The 15,875-nt window shown below is 40.4% G+C and overlaps 5 protein-coding genes and 1 long non-coding RNA gene across 7 annotated transcripts; 3 read left to right on the top strand and 3 right to left on the bottom strand.

Moving 5' to 3' along the window:
- Nucleotides 1–1,467: 1,467 nt before the first annotated feature.
- Nucleotides 1,468–4,521, bottom strand: LOC124316040. Its single transcript, XM_046781778.1, has 2 exons — nucleotides 4,059–4,521; nucleotides 1,468–3,875 (listed from the first exon to the last, which is right to left on the bottom strand). The coding sequence occupies exons 1-2, from the start codon at nucleotides 4,519–4,521 to the stop codon at nucleotides 1,468–1,470; spliced, it is 2,871 nt and encodes a 956-aa protein (XP_046637734.1).
- Nucleotides 4,522–8,125: 3,604 nt separating this feature from the next.
- LOC124315447 (proline-rich protein PRCC-like) lies at nucleotides 8,126–9,411 on the top strand. Its single transcript, XM_046781126.1, has 3 exons — nucleotides 8,126–8,510; nucleotides 8,568–9,008; nucleotides 9,067–9,411. The coding sequence occupies exons 1-3, from the start codon at nucleotides 8,238–8,240 to the stop codon at nucleotides 9,361–9,363; spliced, it is 1,011 nt and encodes a 336-aa protein (XP_046637082.1). The 5' UTR covers nucleotides 8,126–8,237; the 3' UTR covers nucleotides 9,364–9,411.
- On the bottom strand, nucleotides 9,352–11,252 carry LOC124315407 (geranylgeranyl transferase type-1 subunit beta-like). Its single transcript, XM_046781069.1, has 8 exons — nucleotides 11,103–11,252; nucleotides 10,882–11,029; nucleotides 10,441–10,815; nucleotides 10,245–10,377; nucleotides 10,052–10,171; nucleotides 9,867–9,980; nucleotides 9,670–9,799; nucleotides 9,352–9,598 (listed from the first exon to the last, which is right to left on the bottom strand). Exons 2-8 carry the CDS (start codon nucleotides 10,992–10,994, stop codon nucleotides 9,486–9,488), a joined length of 1,098 nt encoding a protein of 365 aa, XP_046637025.1. The 5' UTR covers nucleotides 10,995–11,029; nucleotides 11,103–11,252; the 3' UTR covers nucleotides 9,352–9,485.
- A 121-nt stretch (nucleotides 11,253–11,373) lies between these two features.
- LOC124315573 lies at nucleotides 11,374–13,476 on the top strand. The gene is made up of 3 exons (XM_046781342.1): nucleotides 11,374–12,368; nucleotides 12,452–12,559; nucleotides 12,630–13,476. Exons 1-3 carry the CDS (start codon nucleotides 11,977–11,979, stop codon nucleotides 12,823–12,825), a joined length of 696 nt encoding a protein of 231 aa, XP_046637298.1. The 5' UTR covers nucleotides 11,374–11,976; the 3' UTR covers nucleotides 12,826–13,476.
- LOC124315815 lies at nucleotides 12,630–14,177 on the bottom strand. The gene is made up of 2 exons (XR_006911710.1): nucleotides 13,394–14,177; nucleotides 12,630–13,316 (listed from the first exon to the last, which is right to left on the bottom strand). It is a non-coding gene; the product is annotated as an uncharacterized LOC124315815 (long non-coding RNA).
- On the top strand, nucleotides 14,081–15,330 carry LOC124315540. Of its 2 annotated transcripts, XM_046781289.1 has the most exons (4): nucleotides 14,081–14,168; nucleotides 14,228–14,690; nucleotides 14,771–14,878; nucleotides 14,959–15,330. In XM_046781289.1, exons 2-4 carry the CDS (start codon nucleotides 14,443–14,445, stop codon nucleotides 15,185–15,187), a joined length of 585 nt encoding a protein of 194 aa, XP_046637245.1. In that variant the 5' UTR covers nucleotides 14,081–14,168; nucleotides 14,228–14,442; the 3' UTR covers nucleotides 15,188–15,330. The 2 variants fall into 2 exon arrangements, with proteins under 2 accessions (XP_046637245.1, XP_046637244.1); XM_046781288.1 differs by having other exon boundaries at nucleotides 14,164–14,690.
- The last annotated feature ends 545 nt before the right edge of the window (nucleotides 15,331–15,875 follow it).

Here is a 15,875-nt window from a genome sequence, read left to right as displayed (position 1 = left end):
GACGTTCGATAATCCGGGAATAGATTTGACTATTGCTTTTGGTGTGGTAAAAAAACAATCAGGCAGAAACGGTATTTTTGTGTGGTAAAAACAGTCTGACAGAAACGATGTGTGTTTGGCACCCTTTAAAATCAATTTGTTTTTTTTTATGGTAAAACAATCGATATTCTGGGAATAGAAATCATCAAAGTGATGGAGCAATGTGATTTCTTGTTTTCTTTGTGTGGTAAAAAAAACAATTAGGCAGAAACGGTGTTTTTGTGTGGTAAAAACAGTCTGACAGAAATGGTGTGTGTTTGGCACCCTTTAAAATCAATTTGTTTTTTTTATGGTAAAAACAATCGATATTCTGGGAATAGAAATCATCAAAGTGATGGAGCAATGTGATTTCTTGTTTTCTTTGTATGGTAAAAAAAACAATCAGGCAGAAACGGTGTTTTTGTGTGGTAAAAACAGTCTGACAGAAACGGTGTGTGTTTGGCACCCTTTTAAAATCAACTCGAGTCGAATCACCCTTATATAACCTCGTATCAACACTTTCTTTCGCAATTGCAATCCTGTGGGATTTTTCTGTCACAGTTCAATATCCTTGCAAGTTATTTTCGTTTAGTTTGCTCAACTCAAATGTTCCTATTTTTACAAATAAAGTTCAATAATTGAATTTAAAAATAACCATTTTTTAGTCAAATAACTGCAAAACATAAATGCAAATCTGGTTGTTGCGTCATGGATGGGACATCAAAGATTGCGTCATCACGGCGATACTACGGACATCTGGTGGTGATTTGTTTGGGCGGAATATATTCGTAAAATTATTTTACTCATGTTTAACCATCCATTACGAATATATTTCAATAAAAATTATTCGACGAGAAGGATGAATTTTTAACTTAACACTTTAAATAAATGACACTTACATATGTAGTGGAAAGTGAAATTTAAACCTAAGGTGAAAAGTTGTAGTCGCCACCGCCAGATGTCACTAGTCGTTAAGCAATTATTTTAACAGTTTTTCATTAATTACAGAAGAACTAATTAAGTAAATGAAATTATTTTTGTTCTGGTCGCACCGCATATTTTTTGTCTAATTTTTAAGACCAAAAAGTCTGAAATGTGTCGTAAAAAGCCCGAGCTATGGAGCGTTACATACATACATACATACATACATACATACAGACAAAGTGACATGGCTTTTTTTTTTCTGCGTATGCGATTATTAGCTTCGCCCTTCGGGCTCGCAAAGATACGAAGTTCAATTTGGTATTTGAAATCACAGGAATATAAGTAAGATAGAAAAGCAAGCTTATCAGCTCGCCGAATGGATAGTCGTAAGCCAGTTAAAAACTGTCTTAAATGACAAATTCAGGACCTATTTTGTATTCAAAAGTGACGTTACGTTGTTGAGTGACAAAGGCACACGAAAAGCGAATTTGTGAGACAGCAAAACAGTAAGAAAATAAAACAAATTTATTCTGGGTTATTTTCAAACCATTGATCTTGTGTAACCTGACACAACATATTTAGCCGTCTTTCTTCCATCTTTCTAGCAAATAACCCATCGCCAGTCGATATTTTCAATGCTCTTTGATAGTCAAATGGCAAGACGGCCAAATCACTAATGTGTCTTACCCTTGAAAGAGCGACGAAAGTCAGGCCGGCGGTTTCTTTGGGACCGATGTCTACAACAGTTTTGCCTAGAGTTTCTCCTTGAGATTTCCATACGGTCATCGCATAAGCCAGGCGAAGGGGAAACTGAATCCGGACGGCTCTCGTGTCATCAGACCGTATGGATATTGCCGGGATTGGTATACAGTTGTGAGTTGAAATGCCGTTATTCATGGTTGTAGAGAAGAATTGAGGACCGGTATAATCAGGCCATCTAACAACGATGAAATCAGGCAGATCAACATTGGGCTGTTTGGAATAGACGATGTCAACCACGGTACCTCTGGCACCATTAGTGAGACCCACATCCGTGTTGATGTTGGATGTTAACGTTACTTGGGCTCCAATCGCAAGGTACAGTTCAACTTCAAGCCCTCGAAACTGATCAGATGGCTTTGACTTGCCACTTGAAGGCACATTTACCGACCGTAGTAGGGTGATTGGCATTTGAAGTTGTGGTAATTTAAAGTAATTCCTGCGATTAACAGCTTCGTTGGTGGCAAACAAGTAGGTCGCATCTTCAAAATCAGTGCCAAAGTTGGCAATGGCTTCCGGATTCCTTGCTTGAAGGAATTTCCACTGGTCTATGGAACAGTTTCCCTCTCTCAAAGAGTTGAGTGTGTCCAGGAATGTTTGCTGGTCAATGTCGCCATCTTCTACTTGTTGTCGTCGAACTTCTGTCAACTTGATGACGGATTGGAAAGCCAAGTAAGCGGCCCGACCCTCGTTGGCAAACGGTGCTGTTGATTGGGAATAGAGGGAAGGAGCAGCCACAGGAGGAAGCTGAGCTGGATCTCCAACCAAAATAACAGTCAGCCCACCACAAAAAAGGTTGTTGCCTTTAGCTTCACGAAGACGAGCGTCAATTTTTCCAAGCATGGTCAAGCTCAACATTGAATATTCGTCAATTATGATAATTTTAACATGACGAAATTTCTCTTGAAGAGCTGCCAGTTTCGCTCCATTAAGAGGGCCAAACTTTGTGCCTTGGCCTTTTTCTACTGGAATTTGAAATATCTTGTGCAAAGTTTCACCGCGGATGAGATGGGCAGCTTTCGCGGTGTAGGCCGAACGGACGATATGTTCTTTAGGGACAGCACTGGAAATTGCTGAAATAGTGAAGGTTTTGCCAGTACCAGCTGTGCCATTGACGATCAATAACAACTGTTTCCGAGATTGCAGAGCCTCAACAACCATATCGAACCACATTCGTTGTGAACGATTCAGTTGACTGGGACTGACAAACGGTAAATCTGTAGAATCAGTGCCGAGATCTCTTCCGTTGGTTAGATGATTAACCACCCAAGTGCTTCCACAGGCCAATTCATGTGGAGTGTAATGAAGCTGAAGACTAGTCAGCCAAGGGAAAGAACGGTCAATCACAGGTAGATCAGAACGAACTTCTTGTTCGCCAGCAGGTCGCATACCGACCGCTTGCTGCCATTCAAGTTGATTAAAGTTGTCGTTTTCAATGTTGTCTTCTTCCTGGAGGTCATCAGCTGCCTGATCTAATCGACTTTGTAATTCTTCGTCTAAGTTGAAATATTGACGCAGTTCCTGAGCTGCAGTCAATCGAAAGTCTTGCCATTGGCGTACGACAAGGTTGTCATCCAAAAGCATTGGAATAGATGATTCCGTCCATGGGAAAAACTTGATTAGCGAATATCGGCAGAACAGATGGTAGGTAGCTGACGTAGGAGAATTTCGATGCACCGGGAATGTCAAAACAATGGTCTTGTCCGGCTTGGGATTATTTCTAAGATTCCCTTTGACGACAGTGAAGTGACGACAAAACTCGATAAAATTGGGTTGATCAAGATTCCAATTGGGGTAGGTGTTTTGTTCAATGTAAACATGACGTTTGGCAAAGTAGGTAAGCAGAGTTGGTCGAGTTTCCAACTCACCAGTCGTTGGATTTCTGAAGACTTCGTTTACAGTCAGGTCCAAAGAAACGTTGACGTAATTGAAGGATGATTCACAGTGGTGGCCGGAAAACAAAATGCGCGACGCTTCACCTTTCCCGATGTCACGATGGCCAATGGAACGAATGATAGAGGAGCGAAAAGCGGAGCCAGCATTATCTGTGACATCAGCCTTGTTGATAATCGTTTTGATCACTTGCTGTAAAGTGTTTCCAGACCGCTCTTGTTTGCTAGCATACTTGACCATGTAGTTCATTGCAGCGTGATGATCAAGAATGAGCTGAAGATCTACATTGGCACACCAATGTTCCAACATTGATCTGTTGTGAACATTCATGTACTTGTCGTTTCTTTTGAGAACAATTTTCGCACGAACAGAGTCTGTGTTTCCGATTTTTTCAAAAACTATTCTCGATTCACTAACTAGATCAAAAGGAAAGTGGAAACGACATTTGCCGTCCTTCGATTTACAGTAACCGTCTGGTCGACAGACGTGACGTTGAACACAGTTTGCCAATCTTTCGTAGAAGTCGTCCATGGCTGCTCCATCGTTCAAAATTGACGAGACATTGCTTGAACACGGATGGGGAACTGGTACTTCAGCATTGAACGGGTTGACTGGATCAGACCGAGTATTACAGGCACACAACAGAGTATCGGCATACTTTAGAACCTTGAGTTCTGCAAGAATGCCGGCTTCAACTAGATCTTGCTTTTCTTGGACGTCTTGTTCGCTAAGGTTTGCTGTGTACTGTGGATCAGCTAGTTTTTGCGCCATAAGTCGGCCAGCGTAGACTTTAATCATTAGGTCGGCAATCCCCGGGTCGTTTTTGAGCTTTACAACACCGTGGGCATGAATGGCTGTTCTTGATTGCCACTCGAAACGATACCAAAACCATTCGAGATCCAAGACACCACCGAAAAAATGTTTCATGAAAAGACGTAATTTTTCGGAAAAGTACCAGTCTGCTAGATGTAAATTTGCATTTGTACTCTGGTAGCGAAGTTTTGGTTCAGCTGAACCGTTGGGCATGAGACGATGGAGGTCGTCCCAGTGATTGTCAGCAAAGCTAACAGTAAAAAAAGCCGTGCCAAGACCTTTCTGTTGCATTATAGCCTCTAATTCTCTCCGACGCTTGCTCCAGTAGGCGTCACTGCCAGTGACATTGGCTGTATAGGAGTACATTTTGCTGATGACCGAGTCAAGTTGACCGTTGGCAGCCATAGCCTTAAGTTCCTCCATAGACAATGCAGCTTCTTCGGGATTTTGTCTCAGAAAAACGGAACACTGCCCAAGGGCTCGATGGCGTCGTATGCGATCAACCGACCAAAAACAGAAGCGCTCATGTTCAGCAAACGGATAATACAAATACCCGTTTGGATGAGATTCGTCGGGTTCCTTTGTACAATCAATCTCGGCATATTTCATTAAGTGGTTAGAAGCAACGAGTTCGGATAGGTCTTGTCTGCGACCTTTCTTTGTTGGGTCAGCTTGCCCAAGAGGAAACAACTTGATGAAAGCCAGAGATGCAAGACCAGACATGACCTCAAATTCGTTGATAGGCTCAGTTGAAATTGTTGGCCAATTAACCGGATCGAGCGCATTTAATATTTCATTTTGTTGAGGAGGCCTGATGTTGTTTGAAATGACGAAAGCGACATCAGGAGGTTGTGGCTGATCAAGAATGTCTTCTGATGGAACATCCCTTGTCATGGCTCCTTCGTCAGTGACATTCAATTCATCGTTGTCGCTGTCCATCGTCGGAATATTTAACAAAGGTCCATCTTCGGGCAGCAAATCACAGTTGGTCTGGCTAAAAGTGATACGATGTGAAGCAAAGCCTGGATGGTTCTGAATGAGAAATCGGCCAACTGCTTCAACTCGTTTACGGCAAACTTTGAATTCGGCACAGGTGTTGTCCACACCTCTCCTTCTTATGACGAGGCACGGAAGTTGCTCTGCTGTGAGAGGAATCTCTCTGATGAATCCGGCTACGTCTTGTTTGAAATTTGCCACGTAGCCACGAGAAACATGTCCACCAGAAGGTAGCCGGAAGACAGACATGATGGAAATTACTGGCGAGAGAAGCATTTCTTCAAGAGGAGTAAGTTCCCGAAAGTGCTTCTGAATTGCTAGTGGAATAGATGAAAAATCACGCACCATATCATTTTGAATGCCAAAAGGGTTGAATTCCGTAAGTTTCTTGCAACGGCAGCAAATGTAGGGATCGACAATTGCATCTGTTGTAGGCCACAATTCTCGACAGTGGAGGCAATGCTGCTGATTTAATTGATGCAATTCAGAATGGAATTTTTTCATATGCTTGTCGACGAAAGGTTGCTTATGAAGCGGTCCATTGACGGAAGCATCAAAAACATCTAGATATTCTTCTTTGGAGATTTGACGGGTTTCCCTAGATCGTCGTTGAATACTTGCATTACTTTGTCGCCTATCGTTAGCTTCATCTTGGGTTTCATTGGATATTCTGGCGGCAAATCGAGCAGCGGAAGCAGCAAGTCTAGCAGCAGTTTGTTGAGGACACTCGGCTTCTCTGTCGAATGTATGCCTCAGAGCATCTTCAGCACGGCGATTAACAGTCTGTTGTTCAGACTCGGCTGATCGTACTGCAGAATTCCTGAGAGCATTTGCTTCAAGTCGAGCACACCGCTGAACTTCAGACTCGGCTAATCGTGCTGCAACATTTCTAGCAGCATTTGCTTCAAGTCGAGTACAAAGCTGTACTTCGGACTCTGCTGATCGTGCTGCAGCATTCCTAACAGCATTTAATTCAAGTCGAGCACACCGCTGAACTTCAGACTCGGCTAATCGTGCTGCAACACTTCTAGCAGCATTTGCTTCAAGTCGAGCAAAAAGCTGTACTTCAGACTCGGCTGATCGTGCTGCAGCATTCCTAACAGCATTTGCTTCAAGTCGAGCACAAAGCTGTACTTCAGACTCGGCTGATCGTGCTGAAGCATTCCTGACAGCATTTGCTTCAAGTCGAGCACACCGCTGTACTTCAGACTCGGCTGATCTCGCTGCAGCATTCCTGACAGCATTTGCTTCAAGTCGAGCAAACCGCTGTTCTTCAGATTCCGTTGCTCTACGTTTGGCTTGCCTAGCTGCAAGTTCATCCTTTCGTTTTCTCTTAGAAGACATTTTGACGTTCGATAATCCGGGAATAGATTTGACTATTGCTTTTGGTGTGGTAAAAAAACAATCAGGCAGAAACGGTATTTTTGTGTGGTAAAAACAGTCTGACAGAAACGATGTGTGTTTGGCACCCTTTAAAATCAATTTGTTTTTTTTTATGGTAAAACAATCGATATTCTGGGAATAGAAATCATCAAAGTGATGGAGCAATGTGATTTCTTGTTTTCTTTGTGTGGTAAAAAAAACAATTAGGCAGAAACGGTGTTTTTGTGTGGTAAAAACAGTCTGACAGAAATGGTGTGTGTTTGGCACCCTTTAAAATCAATTTGTTTTTTTTATGGTAAAAACAATCGATATTCTGGGAATAGAAATCATCAAAGTGATGGAGCAATGTGATTTCTTGTTTTCTTTGTATGGTAAAAAAAACAATCAGGCAGAAACGGTGTTTTTGTGTGGTAAAAACAGTCTGACAGAAACGGTGTGTGTTTGGCACCCTTTTAAAATCAACTCGAGTCGAATCACCCTTATATAACCTCGTATCAACACTTTCTTTCGCAATTGCAATCCTGTGGGATTTTTCTGTCACAGTTCAATATCCTTGCAAGTTATTTTCGTTTAGTTTGCTCAACTCAAATGTTCCTATTTTTACAAATAAAGTTCAATAATTGAATTTAAAAATAACCATTTTTTAGTCAAATAACTGCAAAACATAAATGCAAATCTGGTTGTTGCGTCATGGATGGGACATCAAAGATTGCGTCATCACGGCGATACTACGGACATCTGGTGGTGATTTGTTTGGGCGGAATATATTCGTAAAATTATTTTACTCATGTTTAACCATCCATTACGAATATATTTCAATAAAAATTATTCGACGAGAAGGATGAATTTTTAACTTAACACTTTAAATAAATGACACTTACATATGTAGTGGAAAGTGAAATTTAAACCTAAGGTGAAAAGTTGTAGTCGCCACCGCCAGATGACACTAGTCGTTAAGCAATTATTTTAACAGTTTTTCATTAATTACAGAAGAACTAATTAAGTAAATGAAATTATTTTTGTTCTGGTCGCACCGCATATTTTTTGTCTAATTTTTAAGACCAAAAAGTCTGAAATGTGTCGTAAAAAGCCCGAGCTATGGAGCGTTACATACATACATACATACATACATACATACAGACAAAGTGACATGGCTTTTTTTTTTCTGCGTATGCGATTATTAGCTTCGCCCTTCGGGCTCGCAATAAATTTAGCAACAATTTGTTTCGCCCATTTCTCATTTCACGGTGCAGGAACAACAATGGCGACAGTGGCGACATCTACTAATGGGTTTTTAAGTTAGTTGCACAGTCGGTCAGTCGCACGGACCATGAACACTGAACAGAGACAGAGTTAGTCGGCCTTGCAAATAACAGAGCAGTCACAACAAGTCAACAAGTCAACAAGCAGATTTGTAATTTTGTTTTAAACATTTCTCAATAATCAACACAATGGCGTTAAATTTGGTGGCGTATGATGAAAGTGGCAGTGAATCCGATGAAGAAATGGATCAATCGCCTGCAATAGCTTTCTCTAAATACAAAAATGAAGATGGGAGCATTCGTGAAGATTTAGGTGATATACCAAAACCATCCGAAAAAGAACTCAAACTAGCAGAGCTTGCTAGCAGAGAAAAAGCAAATTTGAAGAAATCTGAGTTACTATCAAATATAAGCCAAAGAAAGAATGGAAAAATTTTAATTGGCATACCGTCACTAACTGATGTAAGTTCCATTTTAAGCTAATTGTGTTTCCATTACACTGATGTTTTTCTCATTTAGCTGGAAGACTATACAGAAACAAAAAAAATTAAGAAAATAGACAAACCACTTGCTGTAGGACAATCAAAACTATTTTCAAAACTACCACCTCCAAAAAATTCACATCATGAGCCTCCGTCAGAAATCGCAAAACCAGTTGTGAAACCCCTGATGAAGAAAAGTACCCCTCTTATTCCTCAGTCTGTTGCTAGACAGCAGTCTTCCAAGAAAGATTCTGATGATGAGGATGTATCTGACAGCTTCTTTACAATGGATGAGCCAGCCTTAAAAGTGCAGGCAGAACCAATGGATATTGGGCCAGTCTTCCAAACAATCAGTTCAACAAGCCAACAAGCTGAACCAGCTTACCCTAGCATGCCTACCAATCAGCAGTATAACATGGCTGGAATTTCAGACACTTACCAAACAGAAGATGCTGGATTGGAACTTGACCATGTTGCAGTATGTACTTGTTCATATAGAAATCTGGTAGAAGATTTAATTGTTTTTTGCCTAATAGTTACAGGCACTTCAGGGTTCCTCTGGAGTCAAACGCAAATTACCAGATGATGCACAAATTATAGATATTCAAGGAGAGCGTTTGACGTATGATCCCAACATGTCATATTTGAAGGCAATTTCTGAAGAAAAGTCTGCTAGTAGAGGTCCAGATATAGCCTACAACAAGCTACAAAAGAAGAAGCATCAAATCACTTACTTGGCTGCCCAAGCAAAAGCTCGTGAGGTTGATCTTAAAAACCAGTGGGCTCAAAACAAATCCACGAAACGACAGACACAAGCAAAATATGGATTTTAACGTATATGTTTGAGCTCGTTGGGATCGTGAATACATGTTGACAAATAATTGACAATATGAGGTGTGAAATCAGTCAAGAAAAGTTGTGCATAATAGGGTTGCATCGATGAAATTTAGGCTGATTAGTTATCAAAGAGCTTTTGCCAGTGTTCGAAAGCTCTCTTTGTCACGTTCAATGCAGGATGAATCTCCTCTACCAAATCAGTCTCTTCGCATACACTTAACCCAGCAAGACCTTTAATCAAAATTTATATTTTTTTAACTTCACAGATTTATTCATCTTAAAAATGATAGCGTTAAGAATACCTAAATACGAGTGTAGCGGATCACTTGAGTGATCAATCCACTTTGATAATCCTCCAATGATATTGCATTGAGTATCCAAAACAAATTTCCGGTTACTTTTACGGTCGATAAATTGGTGAGCACCAAGGATCTGCAGAGGATTGTTTATGAAGTATTGAATGGATCTAAATTGCATCTGTTTAAGCGTAGGGCCTTACTTTTAGTGTCGCTGGAACCCAGAATGAATAGCAGGTATCAACTGGTAGTTTGTTCGGCCGACCTTGAAATCCACTTTGTTGACGGGAGACGAGCCAGCGTACAAGTTTTGCTTTCTGATTTCAGTCAAAGGCAGTTTGGACTTATGAAAATACCGTAACTGCGACTATTTATACAAGGAGTCAACCTGATTTGAACTCAGAGCTGTTTCAAGCGTTCCCATCAAACTAAGGGCTGCTATTCCACAAAATGTCAGGCCAGCATGTCCTTCTTGATTTCGGTCTTGTCCAATAGCTCCATCATAGCTCTATTGAATGTAAAAGGCATTGAAAATTAAACAAAAATTTGCTTCGACAAACAGTTTTAATACTGCAACTCACAATTGAATTCACGATGTAGTTTGTGGCGCTTTCAATGTTTATAACTGACCAATCCTGCAATATGTAGCAAATACAGCAAGCGCAGTACACGAAACGAACGTCACTCTCACTACCTTCCAAAGTGGCGGCAAAACTGACAAACAGTTGCATGTAATTTAATATTTATACACATTGGTTTTTAAATGATTAATTTTACCTTCCATTTTCCAGCTGAAGAGCTCTAACACCAGCTAAAATTCCTTTTCTTTGTATCCTCCCCAGATCATCACCAAGAATGAGGAGGGTATTGATTGCTGCATATGTCATTGTAATATGTGAAGTATCTAAGGGATGACTTGAAACTGACCCTTTGTTTTCAATACTGGCAATCTGACTACTGTCTTGACTTTCAAGGGCAAACGTGGCAGCAAGTGATCCTCTGAATCCACAACGTTCTAGACACTCATCACCATATTTTGGTAAAATCTGGAAGAGATATATCCAATTTATGTATTCTTTTCTGTGCTTGTCTAGCAAATCCAATCTTCCCAACACATCAAGACCAGATATAGCAAAGAATGACATTGAAAGTCTAGAGAAAAAATTAAAAATTAATTAATGTCCACAGCATTATTTTTAACATTTTTATCAAGTAAACCTTATGGAATCCAGTGACACCATTGAAGAGGGCAAAGCATTCAAGCATCTTAGAAAATACTTTGCATGCTTTTCTTTTGTGAATTCCTTGCAATCGTCCATAGTTTCTTCCATTGGTTTTATTGAAGTTAGTTGAATAATACTTTTTCCTATGAAAAAGAAAATTACAATTTGAATAAAAACTTGGTTAAAATTTCACTGGCACGTCTATAATGTACTTACGACAATCACAGTTTAGATCATTATTTGTTTAAAATTATAAAAAAATTACGATGTTACGATTGGCAAATAACTGGATTAATTTCTCTTTTACAGTTAGATTTGGAATTATTTTATTTTTGCACTCTTTTACTGACTCTGAGTGCGAACTGAAAATGAGTATGACTATGACAGATTGACACTTGACAGACGACTTTTTCGGTTGAAATATTTCTAAACAGCATCCATTTCACAATCAATAAAACCGCGCGTTTTTTCGATTTCAATATTTTCTGAGTATTAATTTTTTTACGCGAGATATTGGCGTTTATCAAGAAATTTGCTTTTATAATTTTTCGTACAGGCTCAGACTTCAAGTATATCTCTACCAATTAATCTAAATTTGACTTTTTTATTTTAAAAAACTGCATGATTCAGAAGAAAAAGACGGGCGCTGGCCTTACTCCACCATTTTTCACTTGAAAACCGGATAAAGAAAATTCGAATGGAAACTGCTATCCTTTATCACTCACATAATTCCGTATGAATTCATTTTATTATAATGAAGTTGGACAAGCTTCCGTGCCTTCAATAATATTCTTTTGTCACATAGCCCACTTACGCTTTGCGATACATTTTCCCACAGTCCTCTGGTTCATAAAATGGTGGGATGAGAAAAAAAAATATCAGAACGGTACGTAACACAGAGTTCAATACACGACTAAACCTTTTATTAGTAAAGTCACAAAAGAAGTTAAAGAACGCGATTTAGCCCAAAACATTTTTGATCCCACGGACTGATCCGAAAGTATTTAAATAACGAAACATTTACAAACATGTCGCAGTAACAATCCACAAGCTAAAGCAGCAGGTAGAGCAATCTCAAACCTATCTCGCAATGAAACTACGCCGTTCTTTCAGATTGTTGCTGTTCGTAGCTGCCATCATACTTGGAGTGGAATCGGCCAAGATCCATAAGAAAGTCCGACGCTCGGCTTTGTCGCTGCCTAGCGGTGGAACGCTATCAGTCACGATGGATTTAATCATTCCCGTCGTTCCACTTCTCAACACCACATTGACTTACCTGTGGTTCGATTTGCCGCTCACATTCGATCTACCCACTGCTAGCGCGCTGAACGAACTCTACTCGAGTTTTGGCATGTCATCCGGAACTTCAAATGACGATGAGTCCCGCATTTCAAATGAACTGAACCACGAGTTTATGGAGGAACAAAGAGCTAATCATGATCGGAGACAAGTTTACAAATATGCCGAAAGTTTCTTTCAAAAGTAAAATATTTGATTTGATTTGTTTTTTATATTTGCAAACAGGTGAATAGGATTCAAGTTTCAATTTAATTTTTTCTCAACAGTTTTGGATTCAACGGCAATGCTTGCTTAAAACGGGCCATATGCGAGCTAGCTGAAGCTCCACTAGGCAATCACGGACTTTTCGGGAAAATCTTTGACATCTTATTTTTGTAAAGATAATTCAGAGCGCGAATTTGGTTCCTCCTGCGATAAAACTAACAGCTTTTATTTGCAAACTAGGCCCACTGAATCGGATTTTCCTCAACACGAGCAGAATTTCATCAATTTTACATCGCTGCCCCCTGAGCTGCATTTCTTGGGGAAAAGGAATAAGGACGAATACAACGACGCCTATTTGAAGGGTAGAGCAGCCAGCGGTTGTCTCACTCATTTCTCCGCATGTCCAATTTCTGTCTTCAAACTTTTGGACTTTTAACTTAAACAAAAAATGTAGAGACTATAACCAGTGATTTGTTCTGAAACCTTAAGTTCCTATTTCGATATATCATGTTAGAAAAAAGTGCACTCACATCATATACAACAACGTTGCATAAATAAAATCCCGTCCAAACTGATACTTGATTCTTAGTCCTTGAATTAGTTGAATACGTATGATATACGCAGTGTACGAAAGTCAATTGTAACTACTCAGCACAATCCAAAGCAGAGGCCATAACAAGACACTATGTGATTTCAACTATAAAATTATACAGAATTACATTTAGAAACTTATTCGGTGAATAATTCTCAACTTCAAATATATTAACTTGAGATTTTCAGCGATTTGATTGTCATAAAATAATCAATTTTGCTGAATTCTAAACTTTCTGCCAGCCTACAGTTCCAAATGTGTCTTGAAAGCGTCGATCTAATATTACTTGGCGTTCAAGTTGAAAATCGTAAGGGCAAGGAGGCCACAATCTGTTTCTATTTTGTTATCGCAGAAAAGTGTGGGGGTTCAGTATGGACCGGTATAACAACTTGAGAAAGAGCAAAGTTCTTACAGGCTTCTTGACGTGGAATTGTAGCCGCAATTCTCGAAATTCGGATCCTAGGTTATCAACACTGGGTCCAGTTTTCTGCTGAGCAATTTAAAAAATAACTGTTTGTTTCAATATTTGAGACTCGTTCCATTTATTAATGGAACGAGCCCGGCCATTTGGCGATGATGAGCCATCATGTTTGTCTGTGCCGTTCAGCCATGTGTCTCTGTTTTGAAAATGGAGAACCGGTTTACATTTCTGAGTAACGGAAACGAATAATGATTCCTTTATTTATTCGATCAAGTTCAGCACCCGGCTGATATAGGCTGACATTTTGACTGAAGGGCAGTATAGTGCTGTACCCTCTTTGGGACACCTAGTAATATCTTGTTGCTATGTGAAACAGACACAATATTGCGTATACTCGAGTTCTCGGTTACAGTTATTTTGACCCATGCACGGCTTGTTGATTCCGTGGAAATTCGGCCTATAACTCTTTTGTTCCAAGGCAACGAATTGAGCGACTATCGATTTCGACGTGATGGGAGGATCGTGCGATTCCCATCATCGCTTCCCGGCAGACGGGAAACAGGAAACGCTTTTGTTGCTAACTTATTCCAACAATAGATGGGAAGAGGAGCATTATCTAAACAAATAAAACTACAACTGAATGAACACGCATTTTTTCTGACATCAAAGTTTTCCACGTATAGTCAATTTTGGAGGTAACAATAAAAGGTAACAAGATTGCCGAGCCAGTCAACCAGTCCATCTCGAGTTACCGCCACAGTCAAAGGTATACACACGGGTCCTTGCAAAACTTTCGAAAAATGATCCGCATCTGGTTGTTGTTAGCGGTTGGAAGCCTCGCTGCTGTTTCCTACGATGCCGAGCATCAAACAAATCACGTTGCTGGCGACGATTTAGTGCTGTCGGGCGCGGGAGACGACAGCAGCCCCATTGCCGACGTGAAATCTGACGAGAAGCTGGAACGAAAGCGCCGGCAGAGTTCCAGCAGTCGGACGGCTTTATCACTGCCAGATAACACGAGCCTCAGAATAGCGTTCGACATGTCTGTGGGCATCAGTCCACTCAACAACACCTTCTCCTCGTTCAACATGAACTTACCTTTCCGCTTCGTCTTGCCGACATTCACGCAGCTCAACAATCGCTACGGCAGTCTGGATCAACTCGAAAAAGACCTGAGCGATGAAGGGCAAATGGAGAGCAATCTGATCGATTACGACTTTCTCGAAGAACAACGGGCGAACGAACAGAGGCGGACCGTTTACCAACATATTGAGATTCTGTTCAAAAAGTGATGACGCTTTAAATGCTTATGGAATTCTAGTCTTCATACTATTTAATGAGATAACTCTGTAATTGCTCAATTTGAAGGTTTGGATTCGACGGCGAAGTTTGTATGCAACGGGCCATTTGCGAGCTGGCCGAAGCTCCGTTGGCCCACCACGGAATCCTAGGCAAACTGATGCATCTGGTTTTCACGTAAACGCATTATATCTTTCTATTCAAATGCCACTGGTTTCATAAATATCTATCATTTCAAACTATACACTTCACGACAGGCCAAGCCTGCTAGAATTTCCCGAAATCATGCGACAGTTTCTGACCGCCCATGGCAACAGCAACAACCACCGTGTCCGGCGCGATGCTACGTTGCTGCCCGAGCTGGAGTTGATTGAAAAGCCACTGGAAGACCAGTACACTCACGCTTATCGCACTGGCAAAGAAAACAAGTGCTGGGCGCGCTACTCCTCCTGCCCCATCTCCCTATTCACGCTTCTAAATATTTAACTTCCGTGAGGAGAGAGTGTTTGATGAAATCATATTATTGTACGATTGCCTCTAGCTATTAGATGGTCAGCAGTTTTTTCTCGCTTATCGCATAGCCAAACAGAAAAGTTCCTACTACACTAATAAACAAATTCAACTTTCAATGCAGTTTCATTATTGATAATTACGTGTCGGTTGATTCAACAGAATCATTATTTTGTTACACAATTTATTGAGCAACTCGTTTCTGGCTAAAAAAAAACAATAAACATTTCCACCGTATTTTCAAATTTGAGCCAATGAAGCCATCGCTTTGATTTCAGTTACTAAATTTCACGGTATTCTCGTCATCAGTTCTGGAAATGATTGGGTGGTGGCTGGGGAAGGGGAGGGAGGGGGGTTGAGGGAGGGGGGTTGATGATTGATCAAGAGCAAAAAATTGCATGACAGCACGAGTTTGCGCAGATACTATCAGCACACAGTAACTGTATAGATAAGACCTGATCAATTTTCCATCCAACAGCTGGATGGGGACGGCACTGTCTAGTACCAGTACAGTCTGGCTGGGATTTAATTTTGTAGACAATTTTCAAGTTAGTTATCTTGTCGTCAACTCGAAGTAGATACGTAATGCAGATCAAAGAGTATAGAAAATTAGCTATATACGTACGTCACTACCGGTATCGTTTTATGACTGTGTTGAATAACA

This window comes from Daphnia pulicaria, chromosome 11 (assembly GCF_021234035.1).
Source record: "Daphnia pulicaria isolate SC F1-1A chromosome 11, SC_F0-13Bv2, whole genome shotgun sequence".
Classification (NCBI taxonomy): Eukaryota; Metazoa; Arthropoda; class Branchiopoda; order Diplostraca; family Daphniidae; genus Daphnia; species Daphnia pulicaria.
The sequence above is the reverse complement of the archived record's forward strand: the minus strand, read 5'-3'. Positions and strand labels throughout refer to the sequence as shown.

What these genes read in the sequence shown, in the direction of transcription:
- LOC124315573 (XM_046781342.1), top strand. Translation starts at nt 11,977, where the DNA reads ATGAAACTACGCCGTTCTTTCAGATTGTTGCTGTTCGTAGCTGCCATC. An exon ending in GCCGAAAGTTTCTTTCAAAA is followed by an intron (nt 12,369 to 12,451) that starts GTAAAATATTTG and finishes TTTTCTCAACAG; the next exon opens with TTTTGGATTCAACGGCAATG. An exon ending in ATCTTTGACATCTTATTTTT is followed by an intron (nt 12,560 to 12,629) that starts GTAAAGATAATT and finishes TTTGCAAACTAG; the next exon opens with GCCCACTGAATCGGATTTTC.
- LOC124315447 (XM_046781126.1), top strand. Translation starts at nt 8,238, where the DNA reads ATGGCGTTAAATTTGGTGGCGTATGATGAAAGTGGCAGTGAATCCGAT. An exon ending in GCATACCGTCACTAACTGAT is followed by an intron (nt 8,511 to 8,567) that starts GTAAGTTCCATT and finishes TTTCTCATTTAG; the next exon opens with CTGGAAGACTATACAGAAAC. An exon ending in TGGAACTTGACCATGTTGCA is followed by an intron (nt 9,009 to 9,066) that starts GTATGTACTTGT and finishes TTTGCCTAATAG; the next exon opens with TTACAGGCACTTCAGGGTTC.
- LOC124316040 (XM_046781778.1), bottom strand. Translation starts at nt 4,521, where the DNA reads ATGAAACATTTTTTCGGTGGTGTCTTGGATCTCGAATGGTTTTGGTAT. An exon ending in CTGTCGACCAGACGGTTACT is followed by an intron (nt 3,876 to 4,058) that starts GTAAATCGAAGG and finishes GTGCCAATGTAG; the next exon opens with ATCTTCAGCTCATTCTTGAT.
- LOC124315540 (XM_046781288.1), top strand. Translation starts at nt 14,203, where the DNA reads ATGATCCGCATCTGGTTGTTGTTAGCGGTTGGAAGCCTCGCTGCTGTT. An exon ending in ATTGAGATTCTGTTCAAAAA is followed by an intron (nt 14,691 to 14,770) that starts GTGATGACGCTT and finishes CTCAATTTGAAG; the next exon opens with GTTTGGATTCGACGGCGAAG. An exon ending in CTGATGCATCTGGTTTTCAC is followed by an intron (nt 14,879 to 14,958) that starts GTAAACGCATTA and finishes ACTTCACGACAG; the next exon opens with GCCAAGCCTGCTAGAATTTC.
- LOC124315407 (XM_046781069.1), bottom strand. Translation starts at nt 10,994, where the DNA reads ATGGAAGAAACTATGGACGATTGCAAGGAATTCACAAAAGAAAAGCAT. An exon ending in CAGCTCTGAGTTCAAATCAG is followed by an intron (nt 9,981 to 10,051) that starts GTTGACTCCTTG and finishes GACTGAAATCAG; the next exon opens with AAAGCAAAACTTGTACGCTG. An exon ending in TCCGCTACACTCGTATTTAG is followed by an intron (nt 9,599 to 9,669) that starts GTATTCTTAACG and finishes TTTTGATTAAAG; the next exon opens with GTCTTGCTGGGTTAAGTGTA.